Raw genomic sequence first — 25,000 nt, 5'->3', positions numbered from 1 at the left:
ATAAATGGGAAATAAATGTTAGCGAGCTTTTCATAATCCAGCAATCAGCTCCTTGTACCCTGGATCTCTATTACTTTTTCATAAATGTAAATCTGAAGAGCTGAAAGGGGACAGAGATGTAAAGCACACACACACACACACACACACACACACACACACACACACACACACACACACACACACACACACACACACACACACACACGACTACATGCTTTTATCCAGGACTCAGGAGAGTCAACAGGAGAGCAGCTGCTCGGAGGCGATACCATTCAAATGACATAAGTCTCCTGTCATCCAAGGAGCTGATAATTTCCCTCAGGTAAAGTCAAGCGCGCCGCTTTCTTAATCTCTCAAGTAACATAACAGGCATCCTCGGGAGAAAGGTGACTTTCAACATTTGTGATGGGAAGAAAAAAAATCACATTTATGCCATTTATTAATTGAAAATGCAGAGTAATCTGTTGACAAAAGGACAACAAAGGCTGCGTTTTTCACGTGTAGGTGTCTTCACTTCTATCGGTTCAAATCAACTAATGAGTGAGACTGTGAATATTTGTGTTGAATAGAGAAGAGTGAGAAAACGCATGATTTTGAGGGCATGGAAAAAACAGAGGTGAATGTTTTTATCACAGGTGAAACAAACTATTTGCTATTTCCAGCAAAGCAGCAAAAACAGGTTTAATACATCACCTTCATTTGACAACAAAAAAATGATTTTTGATATATTCCTGGATGGGGCAGGAGACCTTCTGAAAGCACGTGTTTATGTGACGAAACAAACTTGAAAACATAATTTTTCCAATGTTGCAGGCAAAAGGACAACTCAAACTTTTCAGAAAATACTGTATGTTCAGTTTTTGGCACCTGACACCTTGAGGCCACCATAAAATAACCCACTAGGTGGCAGCACAGTATAGACTAATGTGAAAACTGTCATCAGTTCAGTCACAAGAATCAATTAAAAGGATCTTAACCAATAAAAAACAGACTCACACGAAACATGTTGTCAGTGAAACAACTTCAAAAATAAAATGTTGACTAACTACCAACTTTAATTTATAGTAGCTGCCAGCCAACAAGTGATGGGAGTGGTGGAGGAGACCAGCAGGAGTTTAGGTCAGAGAGTAAATCTGATCCACGTCTGTTTCAACTTCCTTCCTGCGTCTAGTTTCTGCAGGAAGTTCAATGAACATTCGAATCACAGCTGACACTTTTCTTCATGATGCATCATACAAACATGTGAGCTGGGACCCGTGTCGTGTGTGTGCACCAACCTCACGGGGTCTTTGTCCGTGAGTGTGTGCAATAACTTTGCTTCCCTTGTTTCTTGACATCTGTTCTTCCCCTAGAAAGGTATCTGGAAAAACTGATGGAATCAACATAATTATCTTCAGCACACAATCAATGCTGGATTGAATGATGCATCCCGAATGAGCTGCAATGACCCAATTATCTCTGCAGGCTGAGTCACGAGGGTGTGCACAGTTGCTCTTTGTTTTTCCATTCCCCAAAGTTAAGTTGAGTCTGAATCGGGCCACTCCCAACTCCTTTCGTTCTTTAGCACCACCAGACATGAGACACACAGTTTACAGTGATGTTCCACCGAAGCTGAGTTGTGTTTTGACCCACTCTTGATTTCAGTTCTCTTTTTACATCCTCTCATTTTGCACATATAAGCTTGAGGAGATAACTAGCCTGGATGCAACTTCCTGTTCAGCCCCCAGCTGTGTGTGAAGCTGCTTTTTTTTTTGATCGCCTTCTGCCTGGGGCCTCGGAGGTAGCGAGGTCACCGCAAGCACTGTTGACACTTTGTGTTTGCAGAACCTCCAGCAGAGTCTGACAAATGATAAAACTCCTCTAAGATATGACTTTTATTTTGTTAAATTCTAAATTAGAGGCCATTTGTGAGTCTCTCAGGGTCGACATGATCAGACGCCCTGAAAAGTTGAGGATGTGTTTGTAAAAACTTTGGATGAGAGATTCAAGCACAAACATATTCTGTCCCTGGGTGGCATATGCTTTCAACTTGTGGTCCGTGGTAAACAACATGTTCCCTCTGTATTTTCCCTGAGATGGCAACGAAACATCATTTTCCACTTCTTCTCAAATACTAAACCAGATGTTGATTCCACACTTAAACCTCACATGTTGTTCACTTCACTACGAGGTCAAAGTATCAGGACGTTTTCTCTGAATTCAAAGGGGATCTGGTTTTTACATAGAACCACATTGTGTTCATTGATAATCTTTTTCCATTGACTTGTTTGCTATGTTTGAATGAAGAGAGCATGTACACACATCTTTGACAGTAGTCTCTGAGGTTTTAGACGTTTTTAAGAGTTGATAATATTATTCAACAACGTATTTTAGCAGCTTATCCTTGAGCTAAACTTCAGACCTAAAAGTTGCCCGTTTCTCAACATCTGTTTACCTCAAGAAAGGAATTTGGAAAAACTGAAGTGATCAATCAAATTATCTTGACAATGCAATCAATACTAGACCTCAGTAACTCAGGGGAAACAAATCCTTTGTGGTAATAAGATTTGTTACACAAGTTCAGCTGTGCAGCGTTATGAGCTGACACGTCGAGGAACTCCTCATAGGCCGGTATTGTCCAATCAAGTCATTCAGCATTCAAAGTGATGCCAACTTCTCTCTGTATATGCTTTAAGCTGCCTCTCAATTTGACTCCATTCACAGTGTCTGCCATTTTCACACTGGTCTGTAACCATGGAGGCTGTTCAGCAGGTCTTCTTTATTCGTAACTAGACGCTGCAGGATTACCATGATGTCACCGCCTGCTGACATCAGCCCTGTTTCACCATATTTTGTAATTAGAAACATAACACCAATTAAAACTGTTCAAATTGAAACTTTCAGTCTGCAGCTGTAACTACTTCCCTCTTTTATAAGAAAACACTGTCAGACAGAAGTATGATATTGATAATAAAATGTATTTATAGATCTATTTTCTTAGTTAAGTTACAGAGCGCTTAACAGAAAGAACACAAATGGAAATAAACAAGTAGCAATTAAAAAAAGAGGAGAATAAGATAAAGTTTAATAAATGTAAATAAAGTTACACGAAAACAAAACACTATGACACATTTCAATAAAAGCTTAGGAGACGAATAGTCAATATCAATATTAATGTACAATCAATTTACTTTATATTACTGATAATAATAAGAAAAACAATCATAATAATAAACTATATATATTTTGTACTTTTATACATGGAAAGCAGCTCAAAGTTCTTTACAACAATGAATTAATGACATGAAGGCAATGAACATAGAAACAGTTGTACAAATTTGTATGTATGATATTATAATGAAATTACATATTAAACCAGTCAAACACTATTTTGACAGCTTCAACTGCTTTGTCCAGAAAGCTAAATCCGCCAAGTATTTCCAAAATGTGTTTTAAACGTTTGTATTTCACCTGTTGATCAAACGTTTTACAGATGATCTTGTCACGTCCTCTATGTATTTGTTTGTAAGTGACATGTCCACATGTACAGTAAAACGTCAGATGAAACAGGGCTTTGTCTGATGTGTTTTGTTTTGCCACCGCCCGCCCTAATAACAGTTGCATGCCTGCTGTCTGCCAGCTGTGTGTAACAGGCAGCACAGCGCTGGAATGTTCCCATGCAGATCCTCTATTCACACGCGCACACACACACACACACACACACACACACACACACACACACACACACACACACACACACACACACACACACACACACACACACACACACACAAACACACATGCACACACGGTGACCTGTCCACGCTGGCAGAAAGAAAGCGACTGTGGAACTTTTAGTTGATGCAGATTCCTGACAACAAACTGAAGATGCCTCAGCCAAACATTTCGTGCACTGCACCTCTACTGTATGTGGTAAATCACACATAAGGAAATCATCTATAAACTGAAGCACACTACAGCACTGATGCCGAATGATGAGTGACCAAAAACTACAGATTACCAGTCAAATATTTGTAGAAACACAGATTTGTTTATGTGAAAATGAAAGAGTAACAAAATATTCCGAATAGAAAACCTGAAAACTTAAACAATTGCAGCCTGAAAGTGACACAGAAACTGTGGATTTCAGAATTAAAATAAATATGTACTTTTGAAAAACGATGCTGTCTTTGAAACTCTGAAGTTGTCCGGTCAAATATTTGTCTTTCTGAGGCTGTTTTTGCCATGTTGGGCAGTTGCCCTGTTTGACCATGAAACAACCCATTGAGAAATGCCCACTTGGCCAACAGTGAAAAGACTTGACTGGATTAGGGGGAGGGGGTGCTCTCGGACCTCCTTGGATACCGGATACCAGCACACTGGACTGATGATGACTGGCATTGTTTCTGTGAAGGCTTCATCTTTGTGAAAGGCTGTCAGTTATCACAGAGGTAAAGTCGAACATGAGAGACATCTGTAAGATCAGACACCCATGATGTGTATGTGGGCAGAAATAAAGGCTTCCTCAGACAATGGGTTTATAGTTATAACTGTCTTCATGTGCATAGATTACAATGTATGTCCTGATTCATGCAGGTGGCTGTAAAGATTTTAGTATTTACACTTCACTGGGTATGAAGAAGTAATCTGCATTTGTATTTTCATTACGTAATACAGTTTTTCAAAAAGGTTTTTGTAATGCAGTCCATCTAATTGAAGTTAATTAACAATCAAAAATATTTTTTGCCGAGATCCTCTTGAGAAACACTTTACAGGACAGCAGAATTATCATAATCTCACATTTACATTCAAGCCACAGTATTAAACTCAGAACAAACTCTTAATCAGAACAGCCTCTGTGAAGTGTTGTCAATAAGCTTCTATGATCGTCAAAAATCATTAGACTAATGTTATGTTCTGCGACTTGGATGTTCTCTGACCTGTGAAAATACCTCAGCTGACCTGATAGCAACAACTTTATCTTCATCACTGTCTTTCTCTGTTGTTTGTTGTGGACAACATAGTCGCTCACAGAAATCTATGTCTTGAGTTTCATGGAATAATCTTGATTGAAGTCAGATTATGTGATGATGATGTTTAAAATAATCCAGACATATCTCTCCTTTGTTTACTGGAGGACTTTAAGCTCAGGATTGCTCGAACACCTTTTGAGTGAACCGGTGAACACATCCTGATGAGGGCTCCTCCTCTGTGGTGATGGCAGTTTTAAAATGGTGGTTAACAGGTGTGGTCATGTCACTAAGACCCATACACTGTAAAATGTTACATAACCTGCGCAGCACGTGTGTACAATGACAACAACAAAAGAAAATACACAGTTTAAAACAAGTTGACCGTATGTATTATTTACAGGTTCAGTATGTAGAATTTAGTGACATCTAGTGGTGAAGTTGCATGTTGCAGCTGAATACCCCTCACTTCACCCTCCCCTTCCAAACATGAAAGAGAACCTGTGGTAGACTTCAGTTGTTATAAAAACTCAAATAGTGATTAGTTTGTCCAGTCTGGGCTACTGTTAAAAACATGGCTGCCTCCGTAGAGAGGACCCGCTCCTGATTAAATAAAGAGCCCATTCTAGGGTAAAGAAAATAACAATTTCTACAATTTAGACGACTACACGCTAGTGAGAACACCATTATTTTATTTATTCGATTTCTGCCAATAGATCCCTTTCACCTAAATCTTACACACTGAACCTTTAATTATAATGATTACCACAATGCTTGAATCTAATAAGCTTCGAATGAATTTAGGTTATAGAAGCTCATGCTTATAGGGCACCGTGAAGGCTTGAGTGGACCCCTGAAAACTTCCTGATGAAGGCTCCCTCCTTCCATCAGTAACACCCCCCACCCTCCTCCTCCTCCTCCTCCGTGGTGACGTCACTAAGGCTGCCTCTCCAAGGGGACGCAGCGTCGGGTGTTGGAGCAGCCAGGCGGCCAGTGCGCATCCCAGGACGCATCACCAGTGTAGCTGCTGCAGGAGCTCCAACTTTCAGCCGATCGGGAACTTTGTGGGGGAAACTTACAACAACAGAAAACATGGGTGAGTTAGTAACAAATGTTCCAGTGTGTGTGTGTGTGAGTGTTTGTGCGGCTTCAAAGACGAGTGTCGCTCTTTGCGTGGCGGTGACAGCGTGCTTCACACTATTTTTTTTTTTATTATTGTCGCTCCAAACTTCTCGGGGCGCGCCGACCTGCTGCGTAAAACTGAACTGATTTTCAAACCAGGTCGTTCCTCTGACCCGGTTTGTGGAGAATCGGCATTAGAGCCGTCTGCTGAAGGACCTGAGGAAAGCGATTAGAGAGATTAAGTCTGACAGGATCCCTCTGCTCGAGTCTGTGTGGAGGTGTTTAAAAGTCCAGATCAGCTGGGTGCCTCCACTGTCCCTTACTACAGTCCTGCGGTGCCCACATGGCCACACCTTTCACTGTGATCGTTATTGATCATTATTGATCATGTTGATTCTAATCATTGTCTTAAAGGTGAAAGGTTGTTTTTGTGGTATTTCCTGACCAAACTGCACAGCAATGATTTGCTGCTTAACTTAAGAATAACGGGAAAAACACTAGAAGAGGCAACATATTGCATTAGTCAAATGGTGTGTGTGTGTGTGTGTGTGTGTGTGTGTGTGTGTGTGTGTGTGTGTGTGTGTTTTATGCCACAGTTGGTAATTACTATCTGAGGTGCTGAGCTGACACAGTCCCATCTTTAAATCAGTCCCAAGTGTTGGCCATGTGTGCTCCCACCAACCTGGAGGGTGGGATGCTCTGCAGGAATGAGGCGTTCAATGCATGCACGTATGTTTACTATAACTTCTCGCTGACTTTAGGACTTTTAAAATAACAAAATCTCAGATGAGCTGTGAACCAGATGGGACAGCACACAGGAATAACACTTTCACTCCCAGCATGTCCTCACCCTTCACTGGACTCTGATATTTAACAGTAAAAAGACAGAGAAGGTCAGTTTTAAACCCTCTGTGCTGCATTTAGGGACTTGCGTTGTTTGCGGCGGTGCAGCTGAGGCCCGGGGAAGAACACTGTAGTGTGAGAATGTGTATCAGTGCTCATTAATTCGCTCTGAAGTTCTCACAGAGGCGTCTTTGTGCTCCTAATTTGGAGCTGCTCCTTTGTGCGACTTCAGCGGCTCTTAATGTAGAAAGAGAGAGAGAAGCTCAGTGAAGCTTCAGAGTGGACGCCTTGTGAACTAGACCCCCCCCCCCACACACACACACACACTTTCTCACAGAAGATATTGCTCTGCATGGCAAATGACCTCTGTGCATTGTCGACTTGCAAAAGCTCCCATTTTATATTCAAAGATTCTCTATGGCCCTTTCCAGTGAAGACATGTCATTGGTTTCGTTGTTGCGTGCACCAGGAGATTGATTTGGACACTTGCTTTTTTGTTGTGTCAAGAGAAACAGATGCGGCCCTGCTGTGCTGTGATTCTCTGTTTCATGAGAAATAGCTTTGAAAACAGAGGACAGGATCATGTGTGTGCACGGAACCCTTCCGCCCAATGTAAACAGGATGTGTTGAGAGTGATTGTGTGTGTGGAGCTGTGAAGTGAAGATGTCACTCAGAGGTTATGTAAATGATGTCTGATTTGACTTTACGGAGAACCTCAGTCCGGTGATGACACTCTCCTCTGTCCTGGCCGTGAGCGATGTAACAGCGGACAGGCCCGAGTTAAGGATGTGGGAGGATGACCTGGCCTCCGTCCACATGAGCTCAGTTCACAAGGAGTCATTTTCCACAAATATCTTGTTTGGTTCTTTCCTGTGAAAATTACCCACATTTGATGCAATGAGTCTCTTTGTTGACTAAACACAGAGGGGGAAAAAAAGTGGCTTCAGTTCAACTTGGACATTTTATCTTTGGCCCGAAGATAAAAATGTTCTCTCTTGCGATCATGTTCTCTTTTTTATCAAGAAAAGCCTGACGTATTTCTGCAGAAAAATGTGTAATAACTTCCCCTCGCCGCAAACATGCGACCTCTTAACTACAGAGAACAAACATGTCCAAAACAAGCAGAGTTTTCAGTCCACTAAAGTCCCTGGCAGCGTTTCAGACAAAATTTGAAAAAACAGTTTACAAGCTCTCTAAGTCTTAACTAAATGAACTATCTCTTCAATCTCATATTATAGAGACAATTTAATTATGTGTTTGAAATCTGAGGCTATCCTATGACAGGAGATTCAACTAATCAAATTCAGCAAATTACGGACACTATCTCTTTTTCTCGGAGCCAGATCCTGATTGTAAAACAGGGGGAAAAAAAGAAAGAAGGAAAGATTGTTTTTCCTTATGGAAACTCATCAACTTCAGCTCAGGGTGTTTTGCATTCTGTGTGGCGGCCTTGTGGAAAACGGTCCTCGAGGCTGAATGCGAACCAGATCCAAATGTGACCTCATTGTTCTTGAGTATATTCAAGTATAGGAGGGTTAATCGCAGCTGACGGTTTTGAATGTGTCTTTAATTAAACATCTCGCCGTAGTGCTGCCGCTCAGCTGTTACTGACTCATCGTTTGCTAGCGTACATACAATGGTGTCAAGTGTTAACAGCTTGGTTATCATGGTGGAAAACCACACGCTAAAATCTGATCAGTTTGGTTCACTCAGTCTCACACACACACACGCACAGACGAGCTGGACAGTGTCCGTGATAATGATTTTTACATGTGTGTCTGGGACGTGTCTCCGAGGTGTCAGCTTGTCTTTAATGTAGTAGCCTTCCTTCAGCTTTTTGAGGATATAAGGATGTCTGGAAAGTGTCTTGATTATGCAGCCCATGCATCAGCAGCGATTACTGTCACCGACACATGGCCGTGGACAGCATGCGCCGTGACCTCTCATCCTGGAGTCTGAGGGGGAGGAAAGAACTACGGCCGCTAACGCTGAGCCAGCGGAGGTGTTTGCTATCAACATCGTGTCAAACTAATGAGCAATAACAGGGGGTCGGCTGTTTTTTTTTTTATCTGACGGTCACATGCTCATGCTCATGCTTGTTTTGCCAAGAGATGCAGAGAAGAACACAGGACTGTGAGAATGAGTCACTGCAGAGGTGTCTGGAACAAAAAATTGAACTTGGCTGTTTTTCCTTGAATCAAAGGAATTTCTCCTTAACTCCAAAAACATGCTTTCCTTGAATTTCCGCAGTCGAGGATGTGAACCAGTCCTAATGGAGTTTGTGCTAAGCTTTTTTTTTACAGCTTACCCCACGTTTCCGTGTCACCATCATTAAACCCTTGATTGCTTTTTTTGTCTGTGCTTTGCAAATAATTACAGTAAATATTCACCGTAATGGGAAAGTTGCTGTCACAGTTACATGATTTCTGGGCTTTTTTCCATCTGGCATAAGATTTGGTAATCACACAATAGATGAGGCTCTTACAGTGCAGCTCTAGAAAAAGAGGCCACTTCAGCTCAGTCAAGATTTCATTCCTCTTCTGCTTCCCTTCCTGCTGCACTCCTCTGAACTTCCCCTCTTCTCTCTCTGGTTCTACATTTCTCTCTGATCGTCGCTGCTTTGCTTTCCTCTTCCTTTATCTATATATGTTTTTGTTCCCCTTCAGCACTGCAGGTCTGCCAGAACAGTCATATATATTTTTTGAGCTTAATAACTCCTCCGACGACAAAGAGCGCCATTGAGTATTGTGACATGAAATGATCGGTATAGAGGTTCCCGAGAGTGGATGCTTGTTCAAGCATGTGCCTTGGTCGTCACTTTTACTAAAAGCCTTTTCACAGCTGAACAGAAGGGATGAAAGTGGGTGACTCTCTCTCTCTCTGTGTGTGTGTGCAAGTTTCCCCCTTGTTAGAGAGATGTCACAGTCCCACTGCTGCATGGCAGAAACCGGACGGCATATAAATATCTGAAAATACTCACTAAATGCAAAAGACCACAGCTTCTGAGACATGCAAAGGCAGCTGAACCCTGGGGTTGTATGAAATATGCCAGAGATACAATCTGTCCTTTATCTTATCTGCATGGCTTCAGGAAAAAAAACACCCACGATTTACCAAGGTTAAACTGCCAAATATATGCATAATAAGGCCTGATTTGAATTTTCTCTTCAGTTTCACAATATGTTGGCATCTGTGCATGTTCGTAGAGGAGCAGCAATCTGTATCAGTGTTTTGTTCACGGTCAGATGACTGTTCCAGAAGGCCTGTGGTAAAATAATGGGATCAGCCCCGGCAGCTGATGAACATTCACTCACTCATTCAACAGGCTTTCAGCCCCACTGCAGCACTGACGGCACCAAAGAAAATGTCAAGTTAAGTTTATTGTATTTATGTAGCCACAAATCAAAACAAAAGTCAGTTCAGGGCACTTTGATATAGGGCAGGTCATGATTGTCGCCAGTCCTTGGCGACAGTGGAAAACAGAAAGCCATTTGTAACAAGTAGAAACCTAAACACATGATTAGTGGGCGTCTGCCTCGATCGGTTGGGTTGAGAGATAAAAAAAAGAGAGGATGGGAGGAGTATAAAACCATCATAGTGCCTGTGCTTTGAGTCACTCTCTCCATATCACATGATGGGGACATTGACTAAATGGTCAATAACGTTGTTCCCAGAACGACCTATTTTCTCTTGCCCACATGAAGTGACGCCTATGGCAGAGAAGCCTGTGCCAGCTAATGACTCCTCCCTGTGATGGACACACGATGTGAGGCAGAGCGTTAGAGCCATGAGTTGACAACGAGTATTAAACACTGAAGCCAGTTTCAGAAGTTGCACGGTACGACCATGTTTAGACTGACTTTGTCCCTGCAGGGTCGGTTCGTGAAAAGGTTGAACCTGGTTCAAGTGTTGTCTGCACTGTGACATCAAGTAAGTTCAATAAGATGACGTGGTGGCCACTCAGATACAGATATGTATCATGAACGCTGTTTGCTTCACGACCGTATCTTCCAAAAACTGTTGTGTGCATGTTTATGAAGTTAAAACAACAATTTGTTTGTGTGTTTGTGTTTGTGTGTGTGTGTGTGTGTGTGTGTGTGTGTGTGTGTGTGTGTGTGTGTGTGTGTGTGTGTGTGTGTGTGTGTGTGTGTGTGTGTGTGTGTGTGTGTGTGTGTGTGTGTGTGTGTGTGTGTGTGTGTGTGTGTGTGTGTGTGTACAGGTTTGTCCTTATCTCTCTCTTTTTCATTCATCAGTTCACACCACTACTTCTGTCATAACTAAGTGCAAAACATTATCAAAGCCTTTGGGGAAAGGCTGTCAAAAACGGTGAGCCTTTATTCCAGTTATTGCATCTCGCCACTCTCTATAATTGCAGGCTTTTTACCGCGCCTTCGAGTGTGGCTGTTCAGAAGATCCATAAATATTTTTGCCTCACTGCGCCATATGAACTAGTCGGTTTTGAGCACTTTAGCCTTAAACCACTAAATGTTTGCTGATTACCAACTTTTTAAAATTGTGAATTTGAACAAAGTTCAATTCATTGCTTAAAGTCAACTAAGCTACACTATATGGACAAAGGTATTGGGACACCTGCACATTGCCCCTACAGGAGCTTTCATGACATCCCACTCTAAATCCATAGGCATTAATATGGAGTTGGTCCCCCTCTTTGCAGCTGTAACAGCTTCCACTCTTCTTGGAAGGCTTTCTGCAAGTGTGTCCTTGGGAATTTCTGCCCATTCATCCAGAAAACCTGGCTCCTAATCCCCATTCTAGTTCATCCCAAAGGTGTTCGATGGGGTTGAGGTCAGGGCTCCGGGCGGGCCAGTCAAGTTCTACCACACCAAGCTCATCCAAACATGCCTTTATGGACCTTGCTTTGAGCACTGGGGCAGGCTTCCTCAAACTGTGCCCACAAAGTTGGAAGCATAGAATTGTCCAAAATATCTTGGTAAACTAAGGCATTAAGATTTCCCGTCACTCGAACTAAGGGGCCTAATCCAACCAGGGGCAAAGGGACTGAATGAAACTCCTGAATTTGATGATGTGAAGAGGTGTGTCCCATTACTTTTGTCCATATAGTGAATGTTCGGACATATAAGTGTCTCAGCCGGTTGTGGTCAGTTTCCCAAACATTGGATGTTCCTCACTTGTCCCATTTAGCTCCATTAAGGCTTCTACACCATTTTTCACAATATAAATTTGAAGTAGTAAACTTTGGAGATTTTTACATCTCAAAGTCTGAATTAAGGTTTATGTCTTTGTTACATTTTAACTGCTTAGTTTTGGTTTTACTTTGCAAATTGAAGCACACTAGCATTGATTGGTTTATAGACGGGCGTGTGTCTGACATTGGCGGATATTAGTCTTTTCGATTTGAAGGGAGAAAATCAATAAACTGGTTGATTTTGTTGCCACTGTAATGTCATTATAGTATTACTACCAGCATCACCAACTTCAGTTGTACTATCCAAAAAAGTGTAAATGATCACACTGCAAACGATCTAAACTGTGGTACAATTTGATTCAGAATGAGACCACCTCTTTTGGTCTGTCTAAACTGTGGTCCGTTGGTCCAGGCCGTGGTCCGAGGCACTTTTTACTGCTCTTTTGGGTTGGACTAAACCAAACAGTCTGAATTTGGTGTGAAAGCGTCCTTAAAAGTCCCAGACGGTCCTTTAGAAACCTGCTGGAGTTGTCACAGATGCTTCATTGACAATTTTCTACACTCAGATCAGAGATAAGGGTGAGAGGTGTTTCCAGATAAGATGGTTGACAATTTCAACACAATGTGTTCATTCTACCCATTTGGGTGGAAAGTGCATAAGTGCATGTACTAATCTAAAGTTTCAACAACTTCTTTATAGATTAATATGTAGGAGATCAACGTGACTGCACTTCAGTCCTGAAAGTAGTTAAGTGAAATGAGAAGAAACAATAGGGGCTCCGGCTAAATTCCCCTGCAAGATCATCTGTGAGGAGCGACAGCAGAATGCATTGGTCTGCTTTTCAACTGTGGGAGCCTGTAGGATTGAGCTGTTGGCCGAGTGCCCGCTGAGCGTATTCAACCCTCCACAGATAGGTCTTTGTCCTCTGCGCTTTTACGCAGCTGCTAAACAACCGTAAGACAAAAGCATCTGGGGTACCCCAGCAGACCAATGAGAAATGCTCACCATATGAAGAGCCGTGCCAGAGACCATTTGGATGCAGCCAAATGCTACGCTAGGGATGAATTAATCAGGAATTTCAATGAGTAGCCATGTAACCCTTGACTTTTTCTTTACTCCTATATCCCACATGAGATATTAATATTATTATATTTTTTTGCTTAAATACTAAGCCACAAAAACAGATATGTCCCCACTGCTTCTTGTGTTGCTTTTGATGAGGCAAATGCACATGACTCCCTGTTTACTCATGTTGTTGTGATGTGATGCTGCATGTGACACAGTGAAACCAAAGTTAAGAGGCCACTTTGACACACTCTCTGTCTCTCTCTCTCCTGACATGAATCATTTTTCTATTTAAAAAAAAAAAAAAAAATTCCAAGTGACAGTTTTTATTCTCGGCACATTATCCTACAGAGAAAGGCTTGATCGGCAGGAAGAGGCACTTCTGCAAAGCAGATGCAAATCTGAAATAGCTGAGCTATTCTAAAGCGACAGCTGCAGGAAACGCAATAGCTGAGAGAGACTGTTTTGGGGGGAAGCTGTTTGCCTTACAGACAGACTGTTTGGTGGTTTCCTAAGATAGATTTAATTTGACTAAATGCTGAAAGAAGAAACATTTTATAAATTCAACTTGGAATCCCCAGTATCCGCTCGACTGAGTCATTCTTCAATGTGAGACGCGTTTACCATTTCCCAGGTTTTTGTGTCACTTTCCCGCTACAGTGGTGAGGAAATCCCAGATGTTTCGACCTGAGAAACAGCTTGACACCCTTGACACAGTAACCACACACAGACCAGTGGAGAGATCAGAGAGCAGTAGTAATAATACAGCTACACCACCGAGTGGTCTCCTAAGTCATCTTAGCTTTTGACCTCCACGCTAGGAGGAAAACAATACTGTAACAATAGAGTGGCCACAGCTGGAAGTATACGTAAGTGATGTTGCGACGGAGTGGAAGCATCTGGAATGAACAGAGCAAGCTGTCTGCAAATCAGCACATGATCCTGCATGTGTGTGTCTAGAGAGAGATAGTGTGGCAGTGTGTGAAAGCTTTCACATAAAGTGTCTCATACAGTTTCTCCCAAGTTGTTTCATGCCTTTTGAAGTGTACAGCACCCAATGGCAGTTTGTGTGGATTGTCTTGTGTTTGCTGTTGCTGGGCAGGTGATTCTCCTGCTTCTTTCTCCACTGTAAGGAGCAAATGTTCAAAAAAGGAACAAAGTAAACAGTGTTTTATTTATTCATTTACAGCCAAGAAATTTTGCTTGGGATCTGAACATGTGAACACAGAATTCTTGGAGGTGAAAGGTGAAACAGTTGCATTTATAAACCAAACAAAAGTTTTAAGAATCAGCGTTCTCCTCTTGTCTATTCTCTGTATTGGTGCAGGGGTTCTCTTTGTGTTTGCAGTATGCATCATGTATTTCCACATAATTTCAGTGTTGGATTGTGCAAAGAATACATTTGTCACAGTGTATATGTCAGTGATACTGATATAGAGACTACATCACTTCAGATTGAGCCATAGATGGGTTCTACGTTGCACAGTTGCTTTCTAGTGTCCAGTGTGTTGGACAATAGGACAGCAAAGTCTCTGCTGTTGGTGAGCTGCCTACCAGTGCTTAAAGTATTAATATAATGGATTGACCCACTCTCGCAGAGGTCAGCCAGGGTGGAACATATACTGTACAAACCACTAGAGAGAATAGCTTCCACCTTTCTCTTGTTATGTCCTGTACTTTGTACTTATTGGTAATTGGTTATTGGCACTTAAGTCCACGTCTAATCCGATTCTGTGATGAATCTGAGGACAAACACCATCTCTGCGGGGCTGGAAGTGTCAGTTTCAGGCTACGAACGACTCTTAGCCCTTCCAGGATCCAGCCCCAGGACGCAGGGCTTAGAGACACGGGAAGGAGCGCCTCATGGAACAATTGCATTAAAGTGATATGCTCGCTGGCTGCTCTGTTGTCATAGCGCTGACGGTGAATCCTGACACGGTGGGGTCTGGCTGGCTGGTCCGACGAGGCTAGCAACTGGGCCTGGCTGAAAGGAGAAGGCTTCTGCTCCTTCTAATGAGGGATGGGATTGTGCTGGAGGGTTTGAAAAGGGTAAAGTCTCGGGTCAAGGGGTGATAGGTTAGCAGTGTGAGGCAAGAGGACAATGGGACCGGCGGGAGCGACGCAGAGAAAGGGATCCCAGCAGCTGGGGGAGGGTGTGGGGGCTGTTCATGGGAAGTAACCCCGAGATTAGCTGGAGAGTCTCGTCTGCTGTCTTCCCGTCTCTGTGCTTCATTATGACTCTATTGTGTGTGTGTGTGTGTGTGTGTGTGTGTGTGTGTGTGTGTGTGTGTGTGTGTGTGTGTGTGTGTGTGTGTGTGTGTGTGTGTGTGTGTGTGTGTGTGTGTGTGTGTGTGTGTGTGTGTGTGTGTGTGTGTGTGTGTGTGTGTTCGTTCACATGCTTATGCACCGTGCAACACGGCAACAAGTAGGGAAATGAAGGACGGCCTCCAGCCCTGTGTTGTTTGCCATCACAGCAGCTTGAGTGTGAGAACATCTGATGTGTGGAGGTCCTTGACCATGTAAAATGGACACAAAAGAGTGCGAGACATCAAATTAAAACATATCAGATTATAAAAAATAGATAGCATGCCTGATTTTGCTTTTTGCTTCATTTGCCTGCAGGATATCCATGCTTGTATTCAATCTGTGCAGCACAAGATAAAACAAATACATTTCCTTCCATGAGGATTCAGGCTGACTGCTGTCAGATCACTCAAGTAGCATTAGAAGCAACTCAGTGGTCCTTGTGTCGTTACAACAAAAATCACAGTTTCGTGCTCGGGACATAATATAGGCGACTTTCATGCAACCATTCAATGCTAGCTATCGATGCAATACTAAGGAGAAGTGCAAGAGAAATAATATCCAAGACCAGATGAACACACCTGCTTCCTCAGCCTCCTCTTTCGGATTAACGTGATCTCATTGGCTCGCTCTAACATTGCTCGGTCACGGATGTATGTGAATAGTCAACTTTTTGCTACTGTGTGTTTGACATATTAGCTCAAAACCTCAACTGCCCCCAAGTGGCCAGAATCTGTTTTGCTGTTGCACCTTTAAGACTCGACACCGTAAACAATGAGTGTACGTTTATCGTCACATTTGGTAATATCAGAGGCTGCATTGTTGCTAAGTGCTTGCCTGCTTCTAGAATGGACCTTTTACCATTAAGAGAAACTGCTGCTGCTGTGTCATCCCCCGGGGAGAAAATTGTTTTTATATAACCCTCATTTCTTTCATCTATTCCAGCGTATCTGGGTATTTTCATTGTTCTTATCACAATAGACAAGAAGTTATTATGTAGCATTATTCTAACTGGATAATGGCGATATAATGGAGGTATTTGTTTGCAGTACCTCCTGGCTCCCGGTTCGCTGGCTCCATAATGTAACTCGGCGAGCAGACCACAAAGACGGCAAAGCCTCTCTTGGACCAGAGGCATCATTAAAATATTTAATACACAGTGAAATAAAAACAAACAATTATGCAAAGACCTCTACTTTCCTGTAAAATGGCAGAAGTTCGCCCTGTTCTATTATGAACGACTCCTCTTTCCCTCCCTCCCTCCCTCTGTCTGTATCCCTCTTTCACTCGTTTCCAAGTTTCTCTTTCTGTTTCCTGGCTTCGCTTTGCTCTATTGACTCCAAACTGAAATTCTGAAACTCTTTAGGTTTTGATATTGCAATGGGGTTTTCTGTCCGGCCAAGCCATGGTGGCTGTTTCCAAGGCACCATATAAGCATGGGAGCCGGGATAATATGAAGCATCTGCGTCTCCCACTCTCCCCGCAACAGGCTTATGGGCCAAAACCGCAGTGGCTGTGGAGGTGCCAGAGAGTCAGGGATGTGAGGTCATTTTTAAAGGAAAAAAACATGGCTGCCAGGCATCCGCGAGCGAGCGTCGCTTCGTTTTCCAGGCCTAACACGATAGTAACACAAACATGCAATTAGTGAAGTGCTGAGTCAGATACCCAGGGCATTGTTTGGTCAAACACTCATAATTACAGTAAAGACAAAAAGAAATCAACGTGGAAATTATACAGTAGAAGAAATGTCAAGTCATTAAGAATGCCTCTATTAGAACTGGTTGAAATTGAATAGAGGAGTTGGATTTCCACCAAGAACTTAAAAGTAGGAAGAATAAATTGCAGCACTACAAGGATGAAGGAGTTTGGTTTAGCACTTTGATTTTGAGGTTGGATGATGGCAGGTTACAATTATGAGGTCTTGGGTTCATAAAATCCAAATATTTAATATCGGAACTGATAAACTCTCAGTTGGGTGAATGGACAATAACAAATATAATTTAGGCGAGTAACTTCAATTCCTGTGGTGAGGAAATCATTCACACTATCTTATAATTATAATATAGTTTTTCAGTCAGAGATCGCAGGATATATTTGATTTCCAGACATTGTGGGTAAAAAAGAGGTATTTTGCTCTTTATGATCCCCCACAGAGGTTGGCTGTTGACAAGAGGAAATATTTTTTCGGGGTTGTCTGTCCATTCGTCCAATTTCTCGTGAACATGATATCTCAGAAATGTTTTCAGGTCTTTTTTTCTTCTTTTTCTTAAATTCAGCACAAACAATTCAGTTGGACCCAAGGCTGAAATGTTCAGATGTTGGCAGTCGAAGGTCAAGGTCATTCTGATGGCCATAACTCAGGAATGAATCCACCAATTCTAACTAATGGGCAATATTTCACATAACTCTGGATGAGAAGGAGAGATTGTGACCTTCAAGTTGACTGGTTGCTGGAGTCAAGCAACCAGGCGGAGATCCTTGCTTCTTTTTCTCATGTAATAGTTAACCAACCATTTGGGGAGAGGGGGGGGGGGGTTGTGTGTTATTCAAAAAGGAAATTGTGATGGACATTTTTCACAATTTTGACATTCAATACCACAGGGTTTGGAACTTAGTCCGAATCCAAATTACTCATTCAAGGTCAAGTATAAAGTTTGAAAAGTCTTTTTTTTTCACCATAAAGGGATTAAATGCCTTTTAACCTTTTACACTCAAAGACTGAGTGTATTGAATTTCACGATTCTTCTGAATTTATAGTTTTTTGAGGCAGCCAGAAGGAACCACAGGGCTCATTATAATTCAGCCCATTGTGGTTTTCTTTCTCACAGTCACATGTCTTACTAAAGTGAATGATAGACAGTTAGCATGTTTATTTTTCCATTGCAGACTAAGAGATCTCTTTTTCATACGAATGCAGAGCCTGTAGAGTAGATTGTTTCATCATATGGCAAAATAAGTTTAACTTATAGGGTAAATTTGAGGCATACACTTTATGGAGTGTTATAATAAATCATATGTTGAATTGTTCAGTAAAAGTCACAGAGAAGTTGTGTTATTTTTGTTCTGCTGTCGACCTACGGGGGGGAAATGGGTCAGCGAACAAGCGTATGGATCTGAATAATGGGTTTTGAGGTGAGTGCAGTGCTTTTTGTAAACCAATCGATGACTTGGACTCATCACGTCAAACATGATGGCAGACATACAGGACAGATTGACCTATAGAGGGCCTGCCTTTGAATCTAGGTCAGTAATTCCACCACAGTTCATTGGAATGATGTTGACTTCAACAAACTGCCAAAGAGGAATCAACAAAAATCTCAGTGTCCCTGGATTCCAAGTTTAAAAACAAGATAATAGAAGCTTTTTAGACAAGAGCGGCAAAATATTCAGGGATATTTGGACGGTTGGTTTGGTTTATTGTTTTGCTTTTTAACAGACTTCGTCCTTCACAATCAGTCACAGCTCATACGGGCCGCTCCACACAGCCTTTGGAGTTGAGCTTGAGCTTTCCCAGTCTGTCGTCAGTGTTTTTAAGTGGGTGCTCGGGCCCAGGACACAGACTGCACTCCCTGAGAAATCCTTCCTCCAGTGTGAGCGGAGCAGGGTGCAGGTCCTCACGGGTGACTGAACACTGAGGAGCTCCCAGGGCCCCCAGTCTCTCACAGCATAAAAGGCTGACCCACAACGAATCCCCCTCCCCACTCCATTTGTATGAGCTTCATCATCATTCAGATTGTGTCCTCAAGTAGGGGAGTGGCGCTGTCTCGCACTGGGGCTGAGCACGCCGCACTCAGGCCTCACCTCCGACGTTCACATGATTATTCCCACTGCCACTCAGCCTGACACAGCACTGGTGACAGCAGCATGGTGATGTCTAATCACTAGTCTGGTCAGTCTTCTGCTCTGAATGGGTCTTTCTTCATTCATTCTTCACTGCTTTACATAACATGTTGTCATTCAATTTCAATTAAAGCTCCACTAATCAACACAGTTTGTCAAATGATGATATGACATATGAAATGAACTTATCAGAGGGACAAATACACAAAACTCTGCAGCTTTAATCTGTTTCATGTGTTTTTTTTATTGTTTTAGTTTTACAGACCCTCTCAGCTCGGCTTTCAGCAAAAATCTCTAATAAACATAAAGTAGACGACAGCAGACAGAAGTTATTGACTCGCTGGGGAAGAGAGTTGGAGCAGAGTAAATTCTGGACCAATATTAAAACAGAATTCTCAATGGATGCCAATGTTGGACTCCTAATCGTGCAGCATCGTAGATATTATTATTAGCCATTAATATCACCTTATTAGTGATGGGTATCACATCATTGAATGATATAACTACCATTGATAAAGTTAAGCATATGTTGTTATGTAGTGGTATCACTCGACTTGACGACTCATTGGATCCGTAGAATCAGACGGGTCCTGCATGTATTTGCTGACTGTCACCAACCCGTTCATTCATGTTTCACAATAACTGGGTCCTTCATTAGCTGCATGAATACCAATTGACGTCAAATGATATTCATACAGTTGTACTGTGCTGCATGGCCGTCATAACCTTTTGTGTCAGAGCCAATTGCTTTACACCACCCAAACCTATGAGCTATGATTTTGATATTGCTGATTGAACTGAGATCAAATGTATGAAACTAATGGGCTTCATTCTCCCTGTAAAGTTTTGTTGTTGCTCCAGAAGGCAAAGAGCAAAGCTTTTTTCTGCCCAATCAGCTTTATAAGCGTTTGTCTCAGTGGACTTTCCAGGCATGTGTCTGATTGAAGCAGAGGTCAAGATGAAGAATATGAACGTTTCACAATCACTGATAAAACGGTCTTCATGATTTGCCTTTAGAGACACATCTTTCAACAGCTGTTTGCACTGATTTGACATTTTGACCACACTTTCTCACTAAACCTTTCTCAGAAAGCTGAGACTACTCAATAAACACATGCACATAAGACTTCATATGTTTCGTAACATATTTATCTGTCTCTCGGTTTCGGAATTATTGTCCATAAGGGATAAAAACCGAATGCAGGGCATCGTTGGGAAATCGCTGGGACATCACTGACTCACACAAGAAGAGATCTTTGTAGAAGGACCAGTCTTTTTTTGGGGGGGGGTTTATATTGTATTTAACAACATTATGCTTTTTTGATCGTCTGTTTTGTCATGCACTGATTGCTGGCTGTGCAACAAATTGTCCTTTGGGGCTGATAAAGATTTCTCGACCTCGCTGCGGGGGTATAGTTACTTTACAAACCAGTATTCCCTTTGTTGTTTATCTATTTTGAGGGGATTGTTTAAGCTGTTTCTTATGCAGTCTGAATACAATTCCTGTTAATTCCTCACATTTTCTGTTTCTCTTTTAAGTTTTATGGGAGTGGGGCTTCACATTAGCTCTTGCAATGGGATCCCAGATGCTGAAATCCTCTCTGCAGTAAACTCAAACATCTTGTTGTCCACACTCTTAAATGTTTGCAGATGGATCATCACGTTGTTTTTGACTTTGGCATAATCGGTACGTTTGAGCTGCTTTAGTGTGATATACATTTAGTCCTCTTTTTAAGCTTCACTTGAGCTCTTTAGTGTAATTTAATGCAGAGAACACAAGTGCGGCCACCTCCAAAAACAGCTGTATGTCTCTTTATAAAGCGTTCAAAGAACCATCACATCCATATACGGGCTCCGTCCCCCCCACTTTACAAGGATGATGTCAGTTCTCCTGGCGTTTTACAGGGCGAACGGTGAAAAAGCTTTCAGATTAGTGTGGCACTTGTTGTTGTGGGATCCCCGCTAAGTTCACTTCCCTGACCCCCGAGGCTCCCCCTCCCCTGCTGATCCCTCTCCACTCTGAGGTCTGGTGTCCGTGAGAAGCCCCCTCTCCAGCAGAACTCTCCCCCTCACCGCTGAAAGGCCCCTCTCTCATTAGCATGCCCCTGGGGCTCCTCAGCCTGCTGTTGCCAAACAAACACAGGCCAAGATTTTTCCTCCTCATCTCCCTCTCGCTGTCTGTTCCTCTGGTCGTCTCTCACCGTCCATCTTCCCCTTGCCTCTGTTATTTTTGACAGGTCGTGTCCCACTGCATCATCCCCCCTTTTGTGTTTGTTGCATTCTCCCATTTCTCCCTTCTTTATCAGCTCCTTGACCCTTCTTAAATTTCATTTCACTTTTCCACCCCTTTCCGCCTCTCTTCCATTTTCGCATCGTGTTTCCTCTGGTGTTTATATCGGCCCAGAGGACGCTCGTTCTCCCTGTTTAGGATATGTTGCTCTGCTTTTCCTTTCCTGTCTCTTTTCTTTATGTGAGTTCAGAGCCACCAGATGGAGGAAGGACAGCGGTCAAAGTTTGCTAATGTATGCTGCAGGAGCAGAGGGCATATGGTGCCAATCAGGAGATGAAGGAACACACACACACACACACACACACACACACACACACACACACACACACACACACACACACACACACACACACACACATACACATGAATTAGAAAAAGGTGATTGTGCAGCAAAGAGTGGTTTTCACCCACAACTAAAGTAGGGGCCCCCTACGCTCCCTTCACTGATATAACAAGCCTGCTCTCACCAGGCTGCTTTCTTCAGGTTACTATTCATTGTAACACAAGCGAGGGAGCGCAGTGTTCAGGACATGTACAGTGATTTGTACGTCAATAACAGGACAAATTAATTTGACTCTAAATGAATCCCCCAAACCAATCATGAGATTCCTAATAGCCACACGTTTTACCTGTGAAACTGGATTTTAATGATGCACATTATATTGTTATGTCATCCTATCATTGGGTAATAAACATATTAGACCCATTGAGAATTAATTTAAAGAACAGTAATCAAAGTTGGACTTTTTGTAATGCTTTTTATTCCTATCAGTACACCAGTGACTTGAGTGCTAACTGGAAGTAGCGAATTCCATGCAAATAAGCTCGAGAGAACCACTTCTGCATCTTGGAAAGGAACTGTGATGTACAGTGGAGCGGTGGACGAGACGGAAACGCAAAAGTGGAGGAGCGAGAGAGAGAGAGAGAGAGAGAGAGAGAGCAGAGAGGGAGAGAGAGAGCTGAGAGAGGAGAGAGTACAGAGGGACAGAGAGGAAGAGAGAATTTGCTGCAAGGAAGCATTTTTGCTGGATGGGAGAAAACCAACCATGGAAACTCCATCAGAGGAAAACCAGGAGCAGGGTCAGGACAAAAGAGGTACCAACGAGCACTGACAAAGAGCCAGTGCAGATCTTTTCACCGCTGTGTTTACTGGGGCTTTGACCTACTCCAGGCTGCTTGGTTTCACTCAGCACAATAGTTGGGTAGATTTCTTTCTCAGCAGGGGCTTTTTTTTTTTTTTAAACGTCAAAGCAGCCTCCTTGTGTCAGTGTTTGCATGCACGAAACTTGAACGTTTTGCAAATGATATTTTATTAGCAAATCGTGCATCGCTGCCTCTGTAAACCTGCTGCTGATGTCATGTGAGGAGTGTGTTTTTGCTTTGTGCTTGTTTTATGATCTAATTAGTGGAAGTCACACACTGCTGCAGGGGGTGATGCTGTGTGTGTGTGTGTGTGTGTGTGTGTGTGTGTGTGTGTGTGTGTGTGTGTGTGTGTGTGTGTGTGTGTGTGTGTGTGTGTGTGTGTGTGTGTGTGTGTGTGTGTGTGTGTGTGTGTGTGTGTGTGTGTGTGTGTGTGTGTGTGTGTGTGTGTTGCCGCTGTTCATCATCACACGAGTGTCACTTCTAAGGACATTGAGCCTGTTGCAGGATCCGCGGCAGATCAATCAAAGCTCAGGGTGCGTGTGAGTTGTTCTTTCGTGGCGGACAGATGATAAATGAGGCGAATGAGGGGCTGGCAAGGACGAAGATAAATGGATCAGCTATTACCAGTCTCACAAACAGACAGTCATGAGGGCTGCAAACACTAAAGCGACAGTGTCATTAACTTACTCATCCCCGCCTACTTGTAGAAATCAGCAGGGAGTCATTGATTTTTCTTTTTGCTCTTTATTTGTTACATGTATTCTAATAATGTCAGACCAATAGTAGTAAAAGCCTGTCGTGTCTGATCCGTCAGAACCGCTCGTCACACCCAGAGGCAGAGTTACCGACAGATAAGACACAAATATAAATTTGACAGTGATGTAAAACCGATAAAAGCAGCACTTCCTCACATTTGAGCAGCTGGAAACACCAAATATTAGTATTGTCTCTCGATGAATTTGGGCGTAACGTTTCTCCAAATCCATTTATTTACCTAAAACGTACTTTACCATCACCTCATTGTAGTTTTATTATTGTAATGGGTGGTCATGCTTAGATTTCTGTCATACGTTTTTTATTCTTTAATCTTTTATGAAATAAGATGTTATTATTTACGATCCATTTCTCTTCTTTTTCATCTGGGTTTTCTATGTCTATACTAAACACCTCCAACATTCTCATTATTTTCTGTACCTGCCAATGCCAGCTTTTAATTAATGTGTCTTCTTCTTTTTCTATATTTGCTTGGCATTTTCGGGAGCAGACAGTAGAAGTCTGACAGGAAATGAGGTCGGAGGGAGACGGGGTCGAAGGACACGGCACAAAGGTCCCCGGCCCGACCTGATTTAGGCCAGCCATGTTGTAATTACGTGGTTGGCGCCTCAAACCCTCAGACCACTTTGGCGCCTTAATCTGTCCTTTTATGAGGAGCTGTACCTTCACTTATAAACCGCGGGTCAGGTCGGGAATGTTGATGGAGAGATTTCGATATTGGCCTGTTAGTAGAGAGATTTAAACGTTCCTCCAAATGCACATAGAATATTGTCCATTATGACCATCATTGCCTCTTATTGTCTGTGAGCACATTAATCATCATCCCACACTTCTCTCAGCCTCATTCGCACACAGCAATTAGCTGAGACAGAGTAAGTTTCCGATGTTGGGTAAGTAAACAGCGAGACCACTCTCGACAAATTTGCAGGCTCAGATCTCCCCCGTCCCTTGGGAGCGGCCATTACAGCCATTATGGCGTTTTAAAAGTTTTTGTTCCTCTCGAAGTGGAGAGTGTGGAAAATGAGCCTGTTTCTCATAAATGGTGTTTTGGCAGTTCGCCCCCAACGGAGCAACAAACAACAACACTTTAGCATTAGCTGTAAACAGACACATCTGTTTGCAATGAGGCTAGATGTGAGATTAAACCTAAATGCCAGTTTTAATGGAGCTGGGAGCCAGTTTGTTGTTTAGGGCTCATGGATAAAATGGAAGAGTCTCAAATTGTGCGTGTCCATGTGTGTTTATTTGTGCGTGTGGGATTTATTTTGTATATGAAATGCATACCCTTACTATACATCCTTGCATGTGGGTTTTTTTGTTTGGGTGTATGCGAGCGGGCTTGTGTCTGGTGTGCACATTAAATCATATTATAATTCTTCTCTGCAGTAAAAGGAGGATTTAGACATGCGTTTTTTACTTCCCACTGACGGCCCTGCAGTTGTTGGAAGATTTCAGCTTTGTGGTGATGACGTTCCCTGTTCACGTGATGGATGCTGTTGAAG

General features: G+C 42.5%; 1 protein-coding gene across 5 annotated transcripts in view; it reads left to right on the top strand.

Moving 5' to 3' along the window:
• The first annotated feature begins 5,851 nt into the window (after positions 1–5,851).
• The window catches only part of gpm6bb (glycoprotein M6Bb), a 33,696-nt gene continuing 14,547 nt past the window's right edge, over positions 5,852–25,000 (top strand). For 3 of the 5 annotated variants that reach the window (XR_004612537.1, XM_034574588.1, XM_034574589.1), the window contains exon 1: positions 22,515–22,676. Coding sequence is in view for 4 of the 5 variants with exons in the window: in XM_034574588.1 (XP_034430479.1) it covers positions 22,628–22,676 (49 nt within the window). In the remaining variant the exon portion in view is untranslated. Of the gene's footprint in view, positions 6,046–22,514; positions 22,677–25,000 lie in introns of those variants that run through there. The other 2 variants (XM_034574591.1, XM_034574590.1) reach the window with 2 other exon arrangements.

Source organism: Hippoglossus hippoglossus, chromosome 21 (genome assembly GCF_009819705.1).
Source record: "Hippoglossus hippoglossus isolate fHipHip1 chromosome 21, fHipHip1.pri, whole genome shotgun sequence".
NCBI classification, from domain to species: domain Eukaryota; kingdom Metazoa; phylum Chordata; class Actinopteri; order Pleuronectiformes; family Pleuronectidae; genus Hippoglossus; species Hippoglossus hippoglossus.
The sequence above is the reverse complement of the archived record's forward strand: the minus strand, read 5'-3'. Positions and strand labels throughout refer to the sequence as shown.